The sequence below is a fragment of the Aplidium turbinatum genome, chromosome 3, assembly GCF_918807975.1.
Source record: "Aplidium turbinatum chromosome 3, kaAplTurb1.1, whole genome shotgun sequence".
In the NCBI taxonomy this organism is placed as follows: domain Eukaryota; kingdom Metazoa; phylum Chordata; class Ascidiacea; order Aplousobranchia; family Polyclinidae; genus Aplidium; species Aplidium turbinatum.
The window spans coordinates 23,853,141-23,876,930 of record NC_137474.1 but is presented as its reverse complement, the minus strand read 5'-3'; the positions used below and the strand labels follow the sequence as shown (position 1 = coordinate 23,876,930).

At 40.1% G+C, this 23,790-nt stretch overlaps 1 protein-coding gene across 4 annotated transcripts in view; it reads left to right on the top strand.

The window, feature by feature from the left end:
- LOC145767516 (vam6/Vps39-like protein) overlaps nt 1-23,790 on the top strand; it is a 178,973-nt gene that overhangs the window by 43,675 nt on the left and 111,508 nt on the right. For all 4 annotated transcript variants that reach the window (XM_082579352.1, XM_082579353.1, XM_082579351.1 and 1 more), the window contains exon 4: nt 21,130-21,240. In XM_082579352.1, coding sequence (XP_082435478.1) covers nt 21,130-21,240 — 111 coding nt within the window. The remainder of the gene's footprint in view (nt 1-21,129; nt 21,241-23,790) is intronic.

Here is a 23,790-nt window from a genome sequence, read left to right as displayed (position 1 = left end):
GTGGGTTGGTATGTAGCAGAAAAACACAGCTGAATCCCTTTTCCACTAGGTATGAAGTAGGAAATGCTACCACGACAATACGAGCTCTTTGACGAAATTGTTACGCTGGGCGGTAGATGGGTTCAACCAGAATGCACCCTAATAATCAAAATGCCCCCCTTAATCCGAAGTAATCATACGGCCCCCCTGAAAAACCAAAACGCCCCCTACCGCCCCCGTTGAGAACCACTGCACTAAATCGATAAACAATTTTACTTTCGCTGCAGCGAATTCGTTGCGACCAGACGGAGCGGTACAAAGTCGATCGTTAAAGCGGTTTCAATTATTCGATTTCATATGGATTTTGAAACCGGTTAGGCTTCACAACCGGTTATTCTATATTCGGTATTCTATTTTGCCCATCCCTAATCCTGGCTCCACTTATTTTCAACATCTACACCCACGACCTGCCAACTACGGTCTCCGCAAAATACGCTTATGCGGACGACCTGGCAATTCTTCACTCTACACAGTTGTGGGAAAATGTAGAAGACACCTTGTAGTCCGGCAGAAGTACGACTGAACCTGGAAATTTTATGCAAAGTTTTTTTTTTATTGATTTTGGTAGCCTAGAGTCTACTCTTTCAGAAACTGCCGGGTGCACTCCGCGCACCCTTGAGCGTTTTGAGAAATTCAAGATGGCGTGCAAAATGGCTGCCGTTTCAGATAACTCCCTATAACTCAGTTAGTATGTCACCTAGGATGATAATTTTGGTGTCTAACCATATGTTTTGGGGGTCAAGGAATACATTAAAACTATTTATTTGACTGGTTGGGGATTGCATCATGTAGAAATGCAATGATGCCGCCAATAGGGCTGCCATATTACAAAATTCAAACAAAAACAAACAAATTCACTTGTATTTGGTATAGAATGATAATTTTGGTGTTTATCCGTGTGTTTCGTTGACAAGGAATCCATTTAAGGGATTAAAACAGTTGCATATGAATTACATCGCAGGAAAATCCAAAATGGCTGCTGATATATTTGCTGAATGCTTATAGAAAATCATTGTTTCTGCGACTTTTGCTTGTGAAATACCATCTAACATATAACATCACTCACAAATGTAACCGTTAGTTATCACAAATGTTACCATTAGTAATGTACAAGCCTCTCTCACAGTCACTAGACAGTCAGTTATGGTTATCATCTCGTCATTAAGTCACCTAGTCCGTAAATCTGTGATGTTGTCCAATTGAATTAAAATGCTAAGTAAGAGTCTGGCTGAAACCTGCAGCATAACACGCACATAATGCTGCACATTTCAAACCATCCCTTGTGCTGCTGCAAGAAAGCGTTTTGCAGGGGTTGTCACTCTTGCATCCACATCTGATCATGACAGTTTCTGGGGTGAGTTCAACATTTGCGGGAAGGAGGACCGGTTGTAGCGTTTTAAGTTTCGAGTCTTTCACCCATCCGTACATTTCTGCATTAAGTTTAGGCGGATTGTTGTCTTCCAGTGAACGCCACACAATGGCTTGGTGATGGGCCCTTCTTACATTCTCTTTAAAGGCCTCACTTGTAGGAGGAAGGGAACAAAGCTTTGATGGTACCACGGAGGCCCGACCCGTTTTGGATGCCCATATCTTCCAGCTTGCTTCGGACATTGATTTGCTTGTAGTATATTGACCGTAACAGGCTGACATGAATGTGGTTGCCTGCGCAATCACTGATTCTATGGGAGAATCAATGACCCCTAAAAGTGACAGTGAGTGACCATCTTTCAGAACCTTCTATGAAGTACCTTTGCCAACCCCATAGCAGCATGCTACCGTATCACACCCAGTAAGAGCATGGGCTGGCAGGCGTTCATTCACAAAAGACACATGCTTCTCTACGGTTTTTCCAATGTCAATGACTGTTCGTTCCTTAATTGGTGATTCCATGGTGATACGATTTTTCATGCTTCCAACGTGATAATAATGAAGCAAGAGAATGAAAATGTTGGACAATGATATTGTCCGCTTCCTCATGACTACTTGAAAGGTCCGCCCTTCTGATCACTACACCACCATGGCTGATCTCAAATGGAGCAACGTCCTCAACAATCACTATCAACTTGTGAGTTTGGGTGTATTCATGGAATGACTCGTCTTCAATCAGAAGTTTGACAATCAGGTTTATCAACTGCTTCTTGTTTTCGGTCACCGTCAATACAGTCTTTTGAGGTGGAGACTTGGTGTTCAACTGCAGCTCGTGGACTCGGCTAACTCCAGTGGCCCTAGCACTTCTGGTGACACTCTTAGTACTGTAATCGTAGTACTGATCGAACACTAAGTGAACGTCCCCAACTTTTAGTCTCTTGGCAATGGCGTGTTTCAAGTTGTTTGCGTAGTCTGTAGTGGTGCTCTCTGCAGGCCAAGAAATCACCCAGAGTAGGGCTGAACCATCAATCACAACTACTGAAGTGTCACTTGCTGTTGTCCGAGCAGATACCTCAACCTGAAGCTGTCGCTTTAAGGAAGACTTTGATGTTGCAGCTCTCATTTCTTCTGTGGGGTCAAACATAGACGTTGGTACTGGGGCCACTTCGTAGGATAGGACATCTTTTATGTCAACATCAAGCCCACTAGCCTGTTGGCCTATGACCCTGGAGTAGATGACATTCATATCGTACGCTTTACTACCTCCCACATTCACATGTTTCTTTGTAGCCACCATGGTAGTCACGGTCTTGTGAATTGTTTCATGTAAACCATCAGGTAAATTCTCTCCAAATTTGCACATCTGTTTGAATCCTTTCTGCACAGCCTCCTGCGCACATTCACTGCCGGGGTTCCATGTTGACCAGTTGCAATGTTCACTAGATCCTCTGGATGTTTCTCGGGATCAAGTGGATCCATACATTTTGAAGCTTCGTCCTTATGGCTTCTCGGTCCTTGTTGTCATTCTTTATCCGTGCCTTCTTTTCTTCCTTATGCCCACTTCCCTGGTCTCCAGAATTTCCAAGCATTTCGCCCAGAGCAGCCTCCACAGTACTATATGTATGAAGACTCAATGCCCAGATCTTGAGCGTATCCGGCTTCAAGGTTATTCCTATGATGCCATTTGGGGCATAGCCATATCTCATGGAAGTAGTTTCTATAAACATATCACTCCATAGTAAGGTGGCTCGTTTTTGAACTTTTTTTTTTAATTCTCTCGGGGTAGTGGGGAAATGGTGCCAATGAGTGAGAAAACGCTCATGACAAAATTTGAGATTCGTAACAGATTGTCTTTAGCCTCCTCATGGGGCTCAAAAATCGAAAAATAGGGTCAAAAACGCAATTTTTCTAAAAAATAAAAAAAATATTTTGCAAAAATATTTTTAGTTTGGGTAGATACAATATTGTTTAGATATATCTAATTAACCTAAGAAAAAAAATTGGAGTCATTTGAACTATTCCTTCAGCTTCCTCACAGCTTTTGAAAATTTTGCTTTTTGCTTAAAATTTCGCATTTTTGTGTGTGGTTACATAACCACAAAACGTCATTGCATTTCTCTTTATAGACCTGCCCGGAGCTGTTGCGTCATTTTTTAATGAAATTGGGTTAATTTGGTAGAATATAGTGATGTCTTCTATTGAATTTGCGTAACTGACGAAGCCATGGTTGTCACAACGAAAGCTTTGACAAAAAAATGAAAGAATTTAAACAATACATGTTTCTGTTGCTGTTTTAAGGTAAAAGTAACTTTTTCTTATTAACACATGATGTTTCAAATGAATATTTCGGTAATGTCCTGACGAACGATAATACACAGTAGCAACAGCAGTTACTAAAGGTTACAATAGCAAACAGCAAGGCTTCTGAAAGCGATTCAAACCAGCGAAATTATAATCAACATCACAAGGAAGGTTTTCAACAAAAACACAATCAACGAATTCAACAACAACGCAATCAACGCATTCAACAAAATCAACAAAAACTTAGGCTACAGCAATGTTGAACACAGTAGCCTAGTGCTAAATTTTCTGTTCAAATGTTAAATTGCTTTTTATTGTCAAATTTCGGCGTTATCTTTCGGCTCAGTAACGTTGTTCTAATGAAACCGTCTCTGTTTTCTTGACCACAAACTTTGCTGTATGCTGCCGTTACCAACTTTATCATTCTTTCCACTGCTTGTGTGTGACAGGGAATTTTGAAGAGCTCACTTGGCACCGGTAGTGGAGTTCCTTGACTGATTGCTTTGCATATTACGTCATCTGTTACATCTTGCAGCAAAGGTGGTGGTGTGAGATCAACGTTTTGCCAGTCAATTAATTTATGAAATGCCGTCGCGTTAAAATTTATGATTGGAATTTTAAAACCTCTCACAATGCTATTTCGTTTTGCAATCAGTTTTCGGGCACGCAAAACTCTTCTCAATCCAAGTTCCCGGATAATTTTACTGTCGTCAGCAACCACGGATAACAAAACACTTTCTAGATGGGCATTTTATCCATTTTTTTGCATCACTGGAAGAACGATTTGTTTGACTTCTATTGGCAGGCAGCGTGTTCTCATAATTGTTTCGTACATGTGCTTAGCACCATGTGTAGCAGATGGATTGCATTTTATTTTGAACCACATTGGTGTATACTGTATATACTTTCATAATAAATTCCACCAAAAGAATTTAAGTGCTAGATGGGTTGGATTTCGTCACATAGAGACGAAAAATTCTGTTTGCTGTCGTCAGCCAGCGTGAATGACATATTGTTCCAGGATTACGTTGAAATACAGGATCATTCACAGTGGCTTTTGATACTGCTCGTTGGATTTCATATAGATACTTTTGGTCAGTACTTAGGTCATCAAAATCCACTTCAATAGTTTCTGTTACAATTGCGCGAAATTTAACGTTAACAGCAACTTGTTCGCAATTTCCCAATGCTTGGAATGGCCAATTTCTCCCGTGAATCCACCTGATCCACTTGTTTTCCCATCAGGTTTTTGAATTAAATGTCTTAAAGGCAATTCATTCCAATGAAGTTGGCAAATTAACCACTGTAATGGCCTGCTAACCGATCTTTCCAACAGTGCAACAGCTCCATTTTCTGTGCCTGTATTTACATTTGTTCCGTCGCAACCAATTGCTCTCAAGTATGTTAAATCTAGATTGGATGTGTTGGAATTAAAGAATTTTATAATAGCTCTCAAAATGTTTTTTGAAGAACCAGATTCCGGAGTGACATGGCTAATGAACTTTGATCCAGGCTCTTGCAACATACATATATGTTCTTCTTTAACCAGTGATTTTGAAAACTTGTTGCTTTTTCTTACATTTGTAAGTGTTTCATCAATGCGCCCATCAAAATAAATGGCAAATGGGGAAACAAAATCTGCATCACTGGAGCTTTGTGCTTCTCTGCGGACCTTTTTTCTTTCTCGACAAATTTTATGTCGATCTATAACAGAGCTGTCATCATTTTCACTTATCACCCCAATGTCCAGCAACAATGAGCCTGCAATAAAGGCAGCTGTTCTATCAGACACACCTGCTGTCCTGCTCTGTCGCACACTTGAGCTACAGATGAGAGACTTTGATTCCTCCTTTGGTTGCTTTTATCGAAAATATTCTCAGAGTGAGCAAGCTCTTCTTCACAAGTTAATCCATCACTATCTTCACATGTTACTGATGTGTCTGTCTGTGTCACATTCAGACGATGATGAAGCCAGTTCAATCCTGCGTTCAACGTATTGATTTGTCTGTGCTGCTTGGCACTGTTTCCGTTTGTTTTTCTGCTGATTCATTTTTCTAACTCTGATAGTTTCAAGTTTGTCAATACCAAAAATAATCATTTTTCTATTCGTGCGCTGGTCAATCAAGAAGTCCTGCTCCTTGCAGGGCACTTTTTTAGAAGCAGAACATGTGCAAAATGTAAAATCCAAACATTTACATGCAGCAATATCAAAAAGCTTCTTTCCTTGATTTTGAATATTTTGTAGTTTGTCTTGGTACAAAGGAGTTTCTGCTCTGAATGGATAATTTTTCTGGAATTTCTTGAGCTGTGCATGGTAAGTATTTAACATATCCTTGACACGGTTTTTTGAAACAATGGGGATAGAAGCTGACTCCCATATTTTCATTACTGAGTTAGTGACTATTTCAGAAATTCCTGAGAAGGCCGGTTTTTTAGATGACGATTCCAGAAAAGACATTTTTTGAAACTGGCATGCTTTAATGACATCTTCGTAGTTTGGCAATACAGTAGCTGGCAAAGAGTTTGGCTGTCCAAATACAGGACACTCAGTACTTTTCTTGGTTAATTTGCTCATCATTTTAAAATTTTTACAAGAACCAAGCGTAGGCCTTTATACACATAGCAAACTGCAAACACATAAGAATTCATATTTTGAAACGTTAGTACAACTATAACTGTTTTGCAGTCAGTTGAACCAGTAAAATAACTAAGTTAGTTAGTTAGTTAGTAGCCAACCTACTAACTAACCTACTCTTCCTGCTCAAACAAGAAGAACTGGGTCAACGTCAACAATATGTGTTTTTACAAAAAGTCACGCCATATTAGCTAACAAAGTAAGCAATAGGTTGATTGTGATGCTGTTGTGGTGTGCTATTGTAACCTTTAGTTAGTAAGTGCCACTGATAGTAATTATTTCAATTTTTTGTCTAAGCTTTCGTTGTGACAGCCATGGCTTCGTCAGTGAAGTAAATTCATTAGAAGACGTCACTTTTTCCTACCAAATTAACCCAATTTTATTAAAAAATGACGCAACAGCTCCGGGCAGGTCTATAAAGAGATATGCAATGACGTTTTATAGTAGGCAAAATGTCTAACGCAATTATGTAACCACACACAAAAATGCGAAATTTTCAGCAAAATGCGAAATTTTCAGAAGCTGTGAGGAAGCTGAAGGAATAGTTCAAATGACTCCAATTTTTTTTCTTAGGTTAATTAGATATATCTAAACAATATTGTATCTACCCAAACTAAAAATATTTTTGCAAAATATTTTTTTTAATTTTTTGAAAAATTGCGTTTTTGACCCCATTTTTCGATTTTTGAGCCCCATGAGGAGGCTAAAGACAATTTGTTACGAATCTCAAACTTTGTCATGAGCGTTTTCTCACTCATTGGCACCATTTCCCCACTACCTCGAGAGAATTAAAAAAAAAAAGTTCAAAAACGAGCCACCCTACTCCATAGGCCATTCCATAGTCCACGCAGGTGCCTCATCACATGCTCCCCTTTCATGAACCGGACTAGTACCTCTTCTGGGAGAGCTTCCATTGCCCTTAGGTAGCACATCCTATAACATGCATAATGCACATGACCAGCGGCAAAGAAATAGGGAAGCATTTGTTTGCATGCCTCAAGATGCAACAGCCGATCAGCCTCCCGCTCAGCTCGGACAAACCTCGTGATAAGGAACACTGGTTTGATCAACATGTCCACCCATAGTTTGGCAGTCTTATTCCTTTTGGCTATGTTCTCCAAGACCTCCACGAAATCCTCCTTTGACTCAAGTGTATTTCAATCAAGTACTCCTCGAAGAACTTCTTCAGCCAGCATTCTCAATGCTCGAACGTTCTGCAGAAATTTTTTCCAGTCAACATTTTTGCGACTCCTCCAAACACATCACTCAGAACTTCCTCCAGTCCACTGTTTTCCATCAGAGCCCCGATGCAGTATATGAAACTCATCAAAAAGTGCACACCACCCAAGCGCGGGATGACATCTGAAAACCTTTCTGGGTAAGCCCACTTCACATGTAATGCAACTTTATATAGTTGTAAGTCACAGGTAAATAACACAAACTTTTGGTCAGCATTATGTGTCACCTTTTGAGCTTCCACCATTGCTGTCATTATTGTATCTGGGTGGGATGGCACAGGATCAATCAAAGGCAGGTATGCCGTCTTAGTTTTAGGTTGTTCTGTTAGGCCTTGATTGCGTGTAAGAGCTGTGTTTTAGCCATTGTACTTGGGACAGTTCTGTTTCTGAACATCCTGAAAGAAGGCGAGGTCAGTTTCGTTCGCTCTTTGTTTTAGAGTAGCCTGTTGCTCAAGTAACTTAAGTGAGAGAACTGTTCAAACAGCAACACTCTCGGGCATTTTTGGTTTCTTGGAACCATTGTATCTCTGTATAGTGACATCACATTCTATTGCCTCCGACATCTCCTCCTTTGAAATTCGTGGGATTGTCTCTCTATGGTATCGATCAGCATCAGATGGTGATTCAGGATGTGTAACCAGAACAGCTAACGAGTGGGTGGCAAGTTTTCCATTTTGCGACGAGATTTCAGCATCAAAAGTATCGACAACTACTTGTACCAAACCGTCTGATGCATCAGATATGCCAAGACAGGATCGTTCCATTGTTGCAGCTTTCACAGCTGAACGCTTAAAGCGTAATACCTCGTTATAAGAACACTTTCTTGTCTACTTACTTTTCTTATACTTATTTCTTTATACTTATTTTACGACATTTCTTACAAGCCTGCTGAGACGCAAGTTTGCGCTTATCAGTCAGAAAGCAAAGTGACTACATAACATAGTGGGAGTTCGAGATTAAGAAATTTACAGTAAGTATTCAGCAAATATATCAGCAGCCATTTTGGATTTCGCTGTGATATAATTTATATGCAAATGTTTTAATCCCTTAAATGGATTCCCTGTCAACGAAACATATGGATAGACACCAAAATTATCATTCTAGACCAAATACAAGTGAATTTGTTTGTTTTTGTTTGAATTTTGTAATATGGCAGCCCTATTGGCGGCATTATTGCATTTCTACATGATGCAATCCCCAACTAGTCAAATAAATAGTTTCAATGTATTCCTTGCCCCTCAAAACATATGGTTAGACACCAAAATTATCATCCTAGGTCAAATACTAACTGAGTTATAGGGAGTTATCTGAAACGGCAGCCATTTTGGACGCCATCTTGAATTTCTCAAAACGCTTAAGGATGCGCGGAGTGCACCCGGCAGATTCTGAAAGAGTAGACTCTAGGCTACCAAAATCAATAAAAAAAAAGCTTTGCATAAAATTTCCAGGTTCAGCCAAAAAATTGGATTTGGCAACCGGACTATTGAGCCAGGACATGGAAACTATCTCAGCCTATCTCCAGAACTGGCGACTGAAACTCAGCGAAACCAAAACTGTGGCAGCAGCTTTCCACCATAATCGGAAAGCTGATTGTGAGCTACATGTCCAGAACAACGGAAAATCTCTGTCCTTCTGCCCCGAACCAAGATATCTTGGGGTAACACTGGACAGATCACTCACATACCGCCACCATTTGGTGTCACTGCGCAAGAAACTCACATCCCGCGCTACGCTACTCAAGCGCCTTGCAGGCTCTAGCTGGGGGGCGAGGGCTGACACTTTGCGTATAGCAGCCTTAGCCCTTGTCTACTCTTCAGCAGAGTACTGTGCACCTGTTTGGTGCCGCAGTGCTTACTGCCATAAACAGCGCCCTGCGCACAGTGACCGGATGCCTGCGTCCCACACCATTGGACAATCTCCCCATTCTTGCTGGCATCTTACCTGCTGAGCTTCATCGCGAAGAAGCCACTCTGTCCCTCGTTCGACGGGCACTGGAGCCTAACCACCTTCTCCACCACAAGATATCTGCTCTCCCAAACAAACACCCTCGTCGACTGAAATCAAGACACTCATTCGTGCCAGCCGCTCAACTTCTTATCAACAAAGCTGATGTACGAACATTTCTGCGGCTGCTTGGGCGAACCACAAATGGAGTTCTGAATGGAAGTCAACCGCCACCAGGCTTTATTCGTTCATCACCGACACACGCCCCATCTGTCTAACACTACCAAGACAGACATGAGTGCGCCTCAACCGTTTCTGTACGAGCGCCGGGCTTTTCCGCTCAACCATGCGCCAATGGGGAATGGCCTCTTCCTCCTCTTGTGAATGTGGTGCCAAGGAACAGACCGCATCATCATCAATGACTGTACCATCTTCAAGCCACCTAATGGAGTGGAAGGTCTGCGTGTCATGGATGATGAAACCAAAGACTGGCTGCTCTCCAGTAGCCTTCCAGTGTAGTCCGGGAACATCGTGAATCTTTGGTGGTAAAAGAATAGACCCTCGGCCCCAGAGTCTCACACGACGATGACGACGAACCCTGGACAGGTCACTCACATACTGTCTGCACCAGGAGTCTCTGCGCAAAAAAACTATCTACACACGTAGCACTTTTGAGGAGATTGGCGGGTTCCGGCTGGGGAGCTGGTGCCAAAACTCTTCGTACAGCTATCCTAGCCCTTGTTCCTTCCACTGCTGAGAACTGCGCACCAGTCTGGTGTCATAGTTCTCACACCCACCACATTGATACCGCCATCAACGACGCACTGCATACTGTGATTGGATGCCTACGTCCCACTACGACGGACTACCTACCCATCCTAGCAGGCATCCAACCCACTGAGCTACGACATAAAGGAGCCTCAATTTCTCTCGCTCGCCGCATTCTTGACCCCGACCATCCCCTCTATGCAACATTCAAGCGACCACTACCTATAAAGCAGCGACTGAAATCAAGACACCCCTTTGTACCTGCCGCACAACAACCCATAACATGGGAATACTTTGCCCACTGGTGTAACTTTGCCCATTTTTCAAAAAAAGATAAAAGCTCCAGTTACATGTTTAAGTTGTTTGAAACTCAGATAAAATGACAGTGTTCTGAATAGGGTAATATATAAGCTTTTTTTCAAACATAACTTTAACACTATTCTTTTTCACACCTTGTACCACAGGTCAAAGACAAATGTGGTCAAAAAAATGTAAAAAAAAATGCTGTTCCAAATTTTACTCCCCCAAAGTGGTCTGTAATTCAGATTTCGAGAAAAAACTGATTTTCTGTTAGGATTGTATATATTATGATGAATATAAAAAAACTTTCACTGTATCTGATGATTTTGCATCTGTAACTGTGCATATTGTTAATGGAACCTAAATTTGCCCTCCCAATGTATAGTACAAAGGAACATATTAATCAACACTTTTTCTTTTCTTTTAGGCGTTGAGAAAATTACTAATTATAAAACCAGACCAAATCTTATATTTATAACCAGACATTCTAGAGAAGGTATCATATTCTTTCGTGGAGCCATATAATAACCGTGACATCTTCAAGGTCAGCTCCACACATTTCAAAGACTGGGAACAGTAACGATGTACTGATTTTTGAAAGCTTTATGGTGCAGTACAAAGGGACTAATAACTAAATTCGGAAATTTGCAAGGACTTGAAAAAAGCTTAAGGTTTCCAACCGACGAGCGTCGGAATGTTGAACTGGTTCCTACATTGATCAACCGCAGAATCAGCTTGGTCATTGTTGTGTTCTTAGCTCATTCAATCAGAGTCATACTGGAATTCTGTTTTATTATAAAATTGCACAACCAAGATATAGTGTGAAACCTGCAAAGTAAGCCCAAAGCGAGAAGTGCCAATTAACAAAAGCAGGCGGATGAATACTAAGCAAAAGAGAAGACCTGAGGGAAACGAAAACAAAGTACATCGTTTCAATGCAAATAAACTAAAATACATAACACCTCCCCAATAAAATTTATGACCACCCATAACGAAGAGGTGGTTGGCGTCTTCTCTTTGATCGCCTTAATGTTTGTTCTTGATGCGATGACGATGATGGATCGTCGGTCGCTATCGGCGTCGATGAATCCTCGGTCGCAATCGGCGTCGATGAATCCTCGGTCGCTGTCGGCGTCGATGAATCGTCGGTCGCTATCGGCGTCGATGAATCCTCGGTCGCAATCGGCGTCGATGAATCCTCGGTCGCAATCGGCGTCGATGAATCCTCGGTCGCTGTCGGCGTCGATGAATCCTCGGTCGCAATCGGCGTCGATGGAACTGGAAACTCGTCAGCTGTCGATGACGACGTGAAAGTAGTCTCCCCTGGGTCCCCGTCTTCCGGCGAGATGTAACGCGGACGTAGCTGGTTGATATGGCGTCTCCATATTGGACCTCGAGGAGGGTCCACTCGAACCTGCAAACTACGACTCCCGTGTCGCTTCACCACGACGGCAGGAACCCACCGAGGGCTTCGGCTTTGCCTGGAACCAAAGTATAAAGCATAACAAGGATCACCAACATCGAAGTTAATTGTTTTCCGGTTTTGTTTCCGAGGCGAAGGACTCGTCGATGGTTTCGTGATCTGAGCTGAGGAAGGAAGTAAAATATCTAATTTAGTACGTAGTTGTCGGTGGTTTAATAACTCACTGGGAGAGTAACCACTGGCATTAGGCGTACGGCGAAACTGCATCAAGAATTGAGTGGTGGCACTTTTAGGCGGTAACGACGATTTTCTCAACGCCTGCTTGAAAGTGCGCACCAAACGCTCGGCAGCACCATTCGTAGCTGGATGGTATGGTGCCCCAGTGATGTGGACTATACCCCTAGCTTTACAATAATTCTTGAAGTCTTCTGAAGAAAACGTAGTCGCATTGTCTGAGACAATGGAGTGGGGGTATCCAAAATGGGCAAAATCCTGCTCTAAAAGATCAATAGTAACAGACGTCGATACGGAAGAAGTTGGGTGAATAGAAGGATACTTACTATAAGCATCGGTAACAATAAGCCAATTATGACCTAAAAAATTAATAACGTGATCGACATGAATTCGACTCCAAGGCTTCTCTGGAGCTATCCATGGGTGGATAGGAGCCTTGCTTGGTGCAGCTTGATGCTCACCACATGTAGCCTAGTAGGCTACATGTTCGGCAGAGGTCGACAATGTCCGCATCGATATTGGGCCAGTAGACTGCTGTCCTGGCCAGTTGTTTCATTCGCTGCATGCCGAAATGACCTTCGTGTAAAAGAGAAAGAATATCATTGCGGAGTTTAAAAGGAATAACTACTCTAGAACCATATAATAAACAACCATAACATGTTGTTAGAGAATCAGCAACTCTTCTAAACTGTTCGATTGGATCGTTAGAGTTTGATTTCGCAGGCCATCCTTCTTGTGTAAAGCGAATGATTTTAGACAAGACTGGATCCTTGGAAGTTTCCTTGCGCAAAGTAGAAGAATCGGAATGACTAACCTGCGAATCCAACGTATCAATTGCGCAGACAATATCAACATCATCTGCACTTTCCTCCCCATCAAAAATTGTGTCATCGTTGGACGGAAGACGGCTCAAGGCGTCAGCATTTTGGTGATGCGTTGTTTTGCGATACTCTATAGTATAACTAAATTGACTCAAAAACAACGCCCAGCGTGCTAACCGGTTAGCCGCCAGCAAAGGGGTAGGTTTATCTGGACCAAAAAGTGAAAGTAAAGGCTTATGGTCCGTTACCAAAATAAAATTCCTACCGTAGAGGTACTGATAAAATTTCTTCAAAGCGAAGATGATGGACAAAGCCTCCTTTTGGATTTGGCTGTAGTTTCTTTGAGCCTTCGTCAAGATTTTCGACACATTTGCTATTGGCCTCTCGCTTCCGTCCGGGGAGCGGTGAAACAGTGTGGCGCCAATGCCCACGCTTGATGCGTCGCACGCAATTCCTAAAGGAAGCAACGGGTTAAAGTGTACGAGAACATCTTCTGCGGAAAAAAACGTTTTTAATTTTGCAAAAGCGCATTTTTCTTTGTGTTCCCAGCTCCAAGGAACACCACTCTTGGTTAAATGATATAACGGTTGCGCTACCGTAGAAAATTCTGGGGGCATAAACTTAGAATAAAATTGAACCGACCCCAGAAAAGAACGTAAGGTACCAGCATTGGAAGGAGCAGGCATGTTCAGTACTGCATCGACTTTAGGACCCTTTGAAATCCCCTGTTTAGAAAGAACATGACCTAAGTACTCGACATTTGCCTGGGCAAATCTACATTTTTCCTTCCTACATCTAAGACCTTTCGAAGATAAACGATCGAGTAGTCGTTTAAGGTTCTGGAAATGCTCTTCCGCTGTAGCTCCACTTATCAAAATGTCATCCAGGTAGACTGCTACACCTGGAAGGTCACTGGTTAAATCATCCATTATCTTTTGGAAATGGCCTGGGGCAGAAGAGATGCCAAACGGCATAACATTTTGCAATAAAACCCCTCTATGGGTACTTAATGCCAATATTTTTCGACTCTTTGGACCTAACCTAATCTGGTTATAAGCATCTGCCAGGTCAATCTTAGTGAATCCGTGGCCACCCCCTAGTTTACGCATTAAGTCCTCTGGAAGAGGCAAAGGGTGCCTGTGAGTTTTAAGTTGTGGATTAACCGTCGAAGAATAGTCACCACAAACCCTTAATTTGGATTTCTTACCTTCGGTAGAAGCCTTGCGAACTGGTACTACAGGAGTTCCCCAGTCGCGAAATTGTACAGGTGTCCAGATACCTTTTTCTATGCCGGCGTCATAGGCAAGAGCTAAGTCTTCTTGAATGGCGAAAGGCACTGGTCTGGGCTTTGAAAACACTGGTTTACAATCAGAGTTAAACTCAATCTCTAATTCGTAATCCTGAAGACAACCTAACTCAGGTTTAAATAAGTCTTCGTATTGGTCACATAACTCGGAACATGATTTTTGCAAGTCAAAATCTATGTCGTTGTGACGATGAATAGCATGTAAAGATGAAGAAAAGAACTTATCTACCGAAATATCTAGTGCTTGAATAGCATCACGCCCTAATAAGTTAAGATTAGGGATTTCACATACCATAAATTGAACTGTGGTCGTCTTTCCCGATTTGTTGCAGCTCACCTCGGCAGTGAAAGATCCAATAATAGGCATCGAGTGCTTACTTGCCGACTGAAAATGTAGCTGCGGAGTCTGCAGGATAGGTTTGCCTAGCTGCGACCAAACTTCAGAAGAGATGAAATTTCCCCCTGTAGCTGTATCAAGTTCCATTAAGACGGGAAAAGACTTAATAAAAATTTGAACCTCGAGTTTAGGAACTTTACTCTACGAATTATGAACAGTATTTACCTCCTGTATGCAGTTGACCTTAGAAGAATGAACTTGTGCGGCTTTTTTACGACATGCGGATTGTACATGCCCTGTAAGTTTACAGAAATGACAGACCGCATTTTTAAATCTGCAGTTGTTAGCAAGGTGATTAGATTTACCACATCGATAGCACTTACTTTGCTTGTTCGCATTAGCACTGGCCACTGTAGCTTTCTTGAAAGAATATCGTCTATCGGTGCCTTTAACTTTATGTACCACCGACGGTTCAGTACCAAACACCGTCTCCTTAGCCACTTTTGCAGCGTCTTCAGTTTCTATGGCTATTTCAAGAGCACGTGAAAAAGTAAGATTGTCAGGTTTAATTTTAAAGAGAGCTTTAAGAACTGCTTCGTTTCCTACCGAGCACATAAAACAAGTACGCAAAGCTTCATCTAAAGAATTAGTAATAGAAGAAAAGTCGCACGTGGCAGCGGCTTGCCTTATTCGTGCACCCAATTCTGGAACAGTCTCACCTGGTTTCCGCTTCAAGTTGCTCCAGAAGCGAAATCGTTCACGAATAACGAAGCGCTTAGGATCGAACTGTGCCTTCATGTAATTCGAAATTTCCTCCATTGTAAGTTCATTGATTGGCTTTGCTGTAGACTCTTGTGCGGCCAGATTGAGGATCATCTTGTAGATGCTGGCTGACTGGTTAGTGAGGAAAACTTGAGCCTTCTTATCATCAGGAACGGACTGTGCTTTTACAAATGTGCAAAAACGTGACCAATAATCAGTCCAAAGTTCTAAAGTTGAATCAAACTCACAAAATTTTGGAATGGCTTGAAATAATCGATTTTGGTTTTCTGATTCGCATGGAATTTTGAGGGCTGAAATTAACTCCTTCAATTGTTCTTCATGATGACGTTCTTGCTGTTGCATTTGTTGTCGTGCCTGTTCTTCTTGCTGTTGCCTTTGTTGTCGCGCCTGTTCTTCTTGTTGCTGCCTTTGTTGTCGCGCCTGTTCTTCTTGTTGCTGCATTTGTTGTCGCATATGTTCTAGCTGCGACTGCATTAATTCAACCACCTTGTCCATATTGTAAATAATTTTAAAAAAACTAGAACTTGTAGAAAGTAAAACTCGTAGGGACTAAAACTGAACACTTCTGCGTACCACTGTAAGTTTCTCGTTCAGACGTTCAGCATCCCATCCTCGTCGCCAAATAACTCTGTTGTGTTCTTAGCTCATTCAATCAGAGTCATACTGGAATTCTGTTTTATTATAAAATTGCACAACCAAGATATAGTGTGAAACCTGCAAAGTAAGCCCAAAGCGAGAAGTGCCAATTAACAAAAGCAGGCGGATGAATACTAAGCAAAAGAGAAGACCTGAGGGAAACGAAAACAAAGTACATCGTTTCAATGCAAATAAACTAAAATACATAACAGTCATGAAAAAAAAAACAAGTGCATTTTCGGAATCAGGGTCCTCGAAATAACCTAAAATGACCCTCACATGTCGCGCCTTTATAAAAAAAATTTTTTGTTGACCTATGTTATTGTTGTCAAATTAATAGATATTTAGGAAAAACAGGTTATTGGAATCACCAAGTACGTTTTTTGAAGTGTTTCTTTGACCAAGGCAACAATAAACCCTCAAGAATATCATTTCGGTAGTTTTCTTATTTCAATTTCTCTCCTTGGTCTGGCACAAAAGTCAATGGACTCCTTCCTGATTCGTGACTGTGGCCCACACCATCACTGATGCTGCCTCTTGTCTACCTGGGTCACCATCTCTTAACCAAACACGATTGTTCTGACTGTTAAAATGATGCTGGACATCAAATTTCTTCTCATTGTTGAACACAAGGTTTGGCAGCATGCCTCCTTAGTGACTTAACGTTGCAACGCTAAATAGTGACTGGTTAAAGCGCAAACTTCATCCTTTTTGTCAATATAAACAAAATTTTGCGTGTTGTTTGTTTCCTAGTTAGGCTGATGGTACAATTTTATGCAATACTCTTTTGTGCCATTTTTCATTTTATTTGTCTTTTGGTTGCTAGTCTTTTCCATCTATTCTTTAACGTAGCAAGAGTGAAACGTTTTTCATTTTTTTGCACTTTGATTATTTGTGCTGTTTGCTTTCAGCTTAACTGAAGATGATCTAGCTGCTAGCTTGTCGAAATCGATTTTTAGCTGTTTATGATTGAACTGACTTGTGTGAAAATAAATTTGTTTGTATTAAATCAAGCTTCTACTATTTGCGATTCTTGATATCTGGACGTTGGAGCCATTTGCCCCCTTGCAACAAAATAAGGGGGCTTGAGCTACGTCCAAACAAGAAAATTTTTGAAAAATGTTTTGCATAAAATTTTTTTCACCAACAAATGGAACACTTTAAACACCTGGCACCAACAAAATTCTACAAAGTGTTTTAAATGACCACCATGTTGCAGGCCTCAAAATTCGTTGTTGTTGACGGTGGACAAACGTGTCTGCCTGTCCGGTCTGAGCAGCTATCTCAGCGGACAATTATTTAAGTCTTATGGCGGACACACCAGTTTTAACGTCGATTGTTTAACGATAATTTTTCGTCATTTGGGAACTATAGCTGTTGTTTAGAAGGATTTTTAAAATTTCAGCGAAGTCACTCTAAGAGGCTTTGCATAACTAATTAACTTTGTGTGGCTTCACAACGCTCGGGCAGAGTTGAAAAACCTCTACACCAACGCTGTTATTTTCTGCTGTGCCAAGTTTCACTAAGCTTTTTTCTTTAGGTTTATTTTTGTGTGTCTTGTGAGCAAAAGTGACGAAGAGCAAGTAGGTTCATCGTCCTCATTCTCACTTTTTCCTGGTCCTTTTTATTGTTACTGTAATACCAAAACTTAACAAATTTTGCTACATCTTGCCGTAATAGCCTACTCGTATAATCTAATTTTGTAACCAAGCTTGCCCTATTAATATTACTCGGAGATCAATACCAGACATTGTGATGTAAGACTTGAGCCAAGTTACGCATGATTAGTGTACAACTACCATACTCCCATCGATTCTTAGCGAAGAATTCACCTTTGTTACGCCATGGCTACCTAAAGATACGGCCTGATTTGTCACATTGTGCAGAAATTTCCAGATTTTGCCAACTTTGGACAAATGTTTAAATGAATTTTCCTAAAAATTAAATTCTTACGCTTTCCTTACTGTTTTACCCAGATGACATAAAAGGTTTAACGTCCTCAGGTGTTAAAAAACAAAGATAATTTGATTTCAAAGATTTTAGTCAGACTGTTAATTTTTCAATAACAGTCTGATTGAGTGTTTTTCAGTTTACTTTTTCTCATTTGCTAATGCTTCCCCAAGGCGACAAAAAGCTTTTATATCATTAAGAGACGACAAAAAGTAGAGACATCTCAGAAAATGTCAGTCAGACACTAGCAGTAGCTGTAATCAAAATCTGCAAAATGTGACAAATCAGGCCGCATCTCCAGGTGGCCATAGTTAACGCTGATTCAATATCATCCATCGTTGAAACATTGTAAAAATTGTAAGTTTTCCTGCTTGAATGGAAGCTAAGGAATACAGCATGAACATTTTCTAGATGTGCCCTAGAATGCATGGGGAAGTATATTCTCGCAACAATTGTTAGTGCTATGCAATGATGATTTGTATTTTTAGTTCTTGTGTTGTTTTTCGGTAGACAAATATGCCCGATCTAGATGGTACTTTCCGCGGACATCACGTGTTGCATGTCTGCCGTGAATTTCGAGGCCTGCTGTTTGTGTAACCAAAAATTAGGTCAAGCGTGTGTTTATACATGCTTCAAACATCATGTTGAGTTAAAGTCCTTATTTTTATTTGATACGGTGGTGTCTTGTCTAGCGGCCCTAAAGCTTGCACGTTTCCTTTTTTCTGTTATTTTGATAAGCATGTTATGATGTGGTTCAGAATGGTGAAGCGTCAAAGAGAGCATGTGGTTGCTTAAATTTGTTTTTAGCTCAGTTGACGATGGATAATCTTGTTTCATGTTAGCGGACATACTCTCTTCTCTCATGCTAGAGGACATACTCTGTACTCTCATGCTTTTCAAAGATTCTAGAAAAGTTAATGTTCAAACGATTGACATCATTTATAAATAAGCATTCGATCTTAACTCCTACTCAATATGGTTTTTGTACTAACCATTCAATGAGTCATGCTGCTCTTGTCTTTATTACCTCCTCATATGAGCAAATGCAGAACAATGAATTGACTAGACTTGTTTTACTAGATCTTAAAAACGCCTTTGACACAATTCATCATAAAAAACTCTTGCACAAACTCGATCATTATGGCATTCGAGGATTTGCCAATACCTTACTTACTTCCTACTTAAAAAACCGTAAACAATTTGTGTCTATAGGACTTGGAAATTCTACATTTAAAGAAATAAAATTTGGTGTCCCTCAAGGGTAAACATATTAGGACCGCTTCTCTTTTTCCTATACATAAATGATCTATCTAACTGTGTATTATTTGCTGATAACACTTGTCTTGTCATTAAAGCAGATAATTTATTTAGTCTTCAAAGTTTAATTAATCTTGAACTGAAAGGAATCCAACGTTGGATCACTGCCAATTCACTCACCATAAATGCTTCTAGTTCTAAGTCTAACTTTTTAATAATTGCACCCAAGACCAACCAAATATCTACTAATGTAGAAGTATTTTACGGCAATACCCAACTAAAAAACGTTGACACTGCTAAATACCTTGGTATCTGCATTGACAAGAATCTTTCTTTTCTTCCTCATATTGATGCTCTATCTTCCAAACTCTCCAAATCTGTTGGCATACTCTCTAAATTGAAGCATTGTTTATCAACCAAAGCTATGCTTCAGCTGTACTATCCTCTGGTGCATCCTTACCTAGTATACGGACTGACTATTTGGGGTCGTCATACAAAACACATATTGGAAAGCTTGGTGTTTTGCAAAATAAGGCAGTCAATGCTGTTGCGAAAAGCAAATGGGCTGACCATGTCACACCCTTTTATAAACAACTCAATATCTTAAAGTTAAAAGATCTGTACAACTTTGAAATTGCTAATTTTATGTACCAGTTTAGCAGTTTTAGCAGTTTTATGTACCAATTTATTACCCGGCACTTTTCAAAACTACTTTAAAAAATGCTACGAATTTCACAACTTTACTACTCGGAACTCGACCAACCTAGATTACTATTATTATCGATACACAACCACTAAATTACAACGCTCTATAACATACTCTGGTGCAAAAATTTGGAAAAGGATATCAGTGGAATTCGCAAATCCTCCTTCACAACTTTAAAAGAATGTACAAAAAGAAAATTATTGACTCATATTAGGCAAATGCTAAATTAATCTACTAATCAGACTTGCAATTGTATCATAGGCTAGGTTGGCCTACCTAAACTGTTTTTTTAAATTTCTTATCATCTTGGACAGCTTCACTGTTATTTATTTATTATTATTTTTTTGTCTCAATTATCCAATTGTAATTATCATTGATGAGTTAAGGGTGGCTGCTTGACTTGAAGACCTTGAACGGTCACTTCGCAGCCTCCCGCCTCTGTGATGCTATCACCATTTGTATTCGTTTTTTTTATTGTAATTTTTTCAATAGTTTTACTGTACATTGTGTTTGATTTATTGTACATCTTTTTCGCAGCGGCCAATAAACAACTATCTATCTAATTGAAGTTTTTTTTCTTGAATTTAGTTTCTAGAGTGTATTTTTGGCTGACTAATTTGGCTCTTATTTCATCATGTTATGAAATTCATTTCTAGCTACCAGAGCATTAACATGTCATCCAAGTTATGTTTTTTTGCTTCATCCCATGTTGAGAACCACTGGTTGACGTAATTCTCTTCTCCCCTCAGCAAATATTTTTGCTATTTGTTAATTGTCATTTGTTCATGCCACCTTAATCTTGTCTCTATAACTTTTTTTGTTCTACTTGTCAACTTTATTTTTGATCTCGTTTCTCACTTTTTTCAATGTTTTCAGTCTCAACAACTTGTTTATTGATGTCAAGCTGTAAGTCTATTATGCAAAGTGCATAATTCAAACTAATTTTTGTTTTTAATGTTTATGATTGTATTTTTGTATTATCATTGTATCGTTGTATAATACTGTGATTAACTTTCATTGACAATTTCCAAGAAGCTGTTGAACACTTCACATTTTTATTAACTGGGTAAAATTATCGTTTAGGAGCAGACTTCATCGACTGGAGAGGTGGCACATGCACTCAAGCTGTGTATTGCAACAAGGCGAAAGTTGCAGTTTTTTTTTTGGAAGAACAGAGATTTTATCAAACTTCATGTGAGTTATAACAGCACAAAAAGACATATGTTTCTTGACAGCCGATTGTAGCAAGTGGCATTAATTAATAGTGCTATACCGATAAGCTCAACCTCATGGACAAAATACCTGTCTATTGCTTGTCAATTCTCGCTACAATTGGCTACCGAGAAACACTTAGTTAATTGGATAGTCTTTCCATAGATGCTACATCAAATATGTATCCTTACATCATTACCGTGCGCTAAGCGCAATTGCTTGCTGTTCTTGTGAGTAGTATACTGAACCTTGTGCTGACTGCCAGGAAGAATGTTCCTTTATATATAACATAAAGACATATTCCAAGAATAAATGCTTTCGTGTGTTGCTTTTTAGGCACTAATGATGCTCTACACTAGTAGAGCGAAATGCATATACCATAAATAAGGCTTTGCTGATTCTTCATTAGGGTGTAATTTGCAAAAAGTTTTTTAGAAGCTAGTGCGGCTATGTATTACGGGTTTACACTTTTATTAAAAAGTATTTTGGTGGAGTTTCAGAATTTTCCCGCTAAAATGTGGTTCTGCTGCCATTTTGAAAAAATGATGGCCAGATAAGTATCATTGAAATCTACAGCCCTTAACTGGCGCAATGTGATCATAGAATATGTCGATTACGGGGTTTTTGGGGTCACAAAACACGAATCTGAAGTCAAAAACGCTCTACGACAACAATTTTGCAAAGTGAACTTTTACCACTTGAAATTTATGGTGAAATTTTACAGACATGGAAACAACCTGACCAAGAATACCTCACCCCAGAATGATTAATCCTGAACTATTGTCAAACTTTTGAAATAACAACACAATTCATTTACAAACAAATTGAATTAATCACTCTCGGACATGATCCATCCCTGTTTCTTCTGCATGCTATTCCTTATGCTTCAGTTTCAGTTTTATTCCAATTGATTTCAATTCCTAGTATTTCATCAATACAATACTAGAGTTATGCAAACACCCAATTCACTAAATTCTTGACGAATTTCTTTAACAATTGAGTCTGGCTAAGGTAGCTTTTTTGTAAGCTGAGAACTGTTCTCTGTGCCTTTGCACAACAAGAGAGCTTTCCGGTGGCTCTCGTCAGAACACCCTTATACATTCAAAGCGAATTTGTTTAGTTTCTTATGAATTTTTGAAACTTTTCCATTCTGATACTGGCATTTGTAGCCACTCTTGCTCAGTAAGTTCCAAATTGCTTTCCCAATTGTTACCTCCAGTAATGTACAAGCATCTTGCCACCTCCTTGAATTGGCTGCAGTCGTATCAAACACCATACCACCAATGGTACCTTTCACTCTCCAGTCGTCCACCAATTTTATTACGGCCTGTTCCTGAGATGATCTGGTGCCATCTGGTATCTCAGGCACTCTCAGCAGCTGCTTCCTTTCTGCATTACTTTGATCATCAAAACTAACGCCAGACACATATTGTCTCTAATAAGCTGAACTATCGTAAGTCCAAATTTTTCAAAATTGCGTTTTTGATTCATTTGGTATCTTTATAGACTACAGTTTATTTTGTTAAAGCATCATAACTCTATCTACTTTAGTTTTGATGATACAGAACGATGAACTATCGTAAATGAATGTACAGCAAACACAGCGTGAACTTTAAAATTCAATTTTCTCAAAACTGCATTTTTGGAGTTACGATAGTTCAGCTTATTAGTGACGAATTATATACAGCACCGTTCTGATGAAACATTTCCTCTCATTTTCAGAATCTTACCGTCCCAGTGAATTATTGCCAAATCAGGGGCCTGGAACTCATCTCTGATAATTTGGGAGTGAGAGGACCTAGTCTTATTAGCCAGTCTATGAGCTGTTGTGACTGAGATATTAGTATCTTCGACTTGTATGCCGGATGCTTGAGCCACAGCAGCCACAAACATTGTTCTTTGGCGATAGCTCAATCAAAGTCGATCAGATGTTAAAGCTGTAGGGCGTAGGCGACATAATATTCATTTTCTTTCTCTTCCTTTCAGAAGTTCTCCAGTTGTCACTGTATTTTTCTGTTTCTTCATCCGTACTGAAGTCCAACTTCATCTGTTTTAAGAATGTCAGCAACATCCTCTTTCTGTTTCTATTCACCAGCTGCACTGTGTCGTTTTTCTCTAGCTAATTCCCGTCTCTTCTGCATAGCATCTTTATGCCCAATGCACAACCTACTTGATCTCGCTGGAACTGATTTTTCAGATGTTGCATATCTGTCTCCCAGTCAATGATACTAGAATGCATGAGAATTGACCGCGAGGTAGTCTTACATATATTCAGAGAATCCTAGAGCTTTTCTTCCATGTAGCCTAACGCAAACGTTTTTAAATGAATCACTGTTATTCCTCTCACTCCTGGAATCAAGTTCCAGTTGATACCAAGTTTTATACAAGTTCCTCAGATGCCGGTCTATATCCGCATTTCCAACAATAACCTAACACGATTCCTTCTCTGTTCCAGATTGTTTCTCGTTCTTCTTACCAAATACCAAACCCATGCCAAAATGATATTTCCATACCTGGCAAATTTCCTCCCTT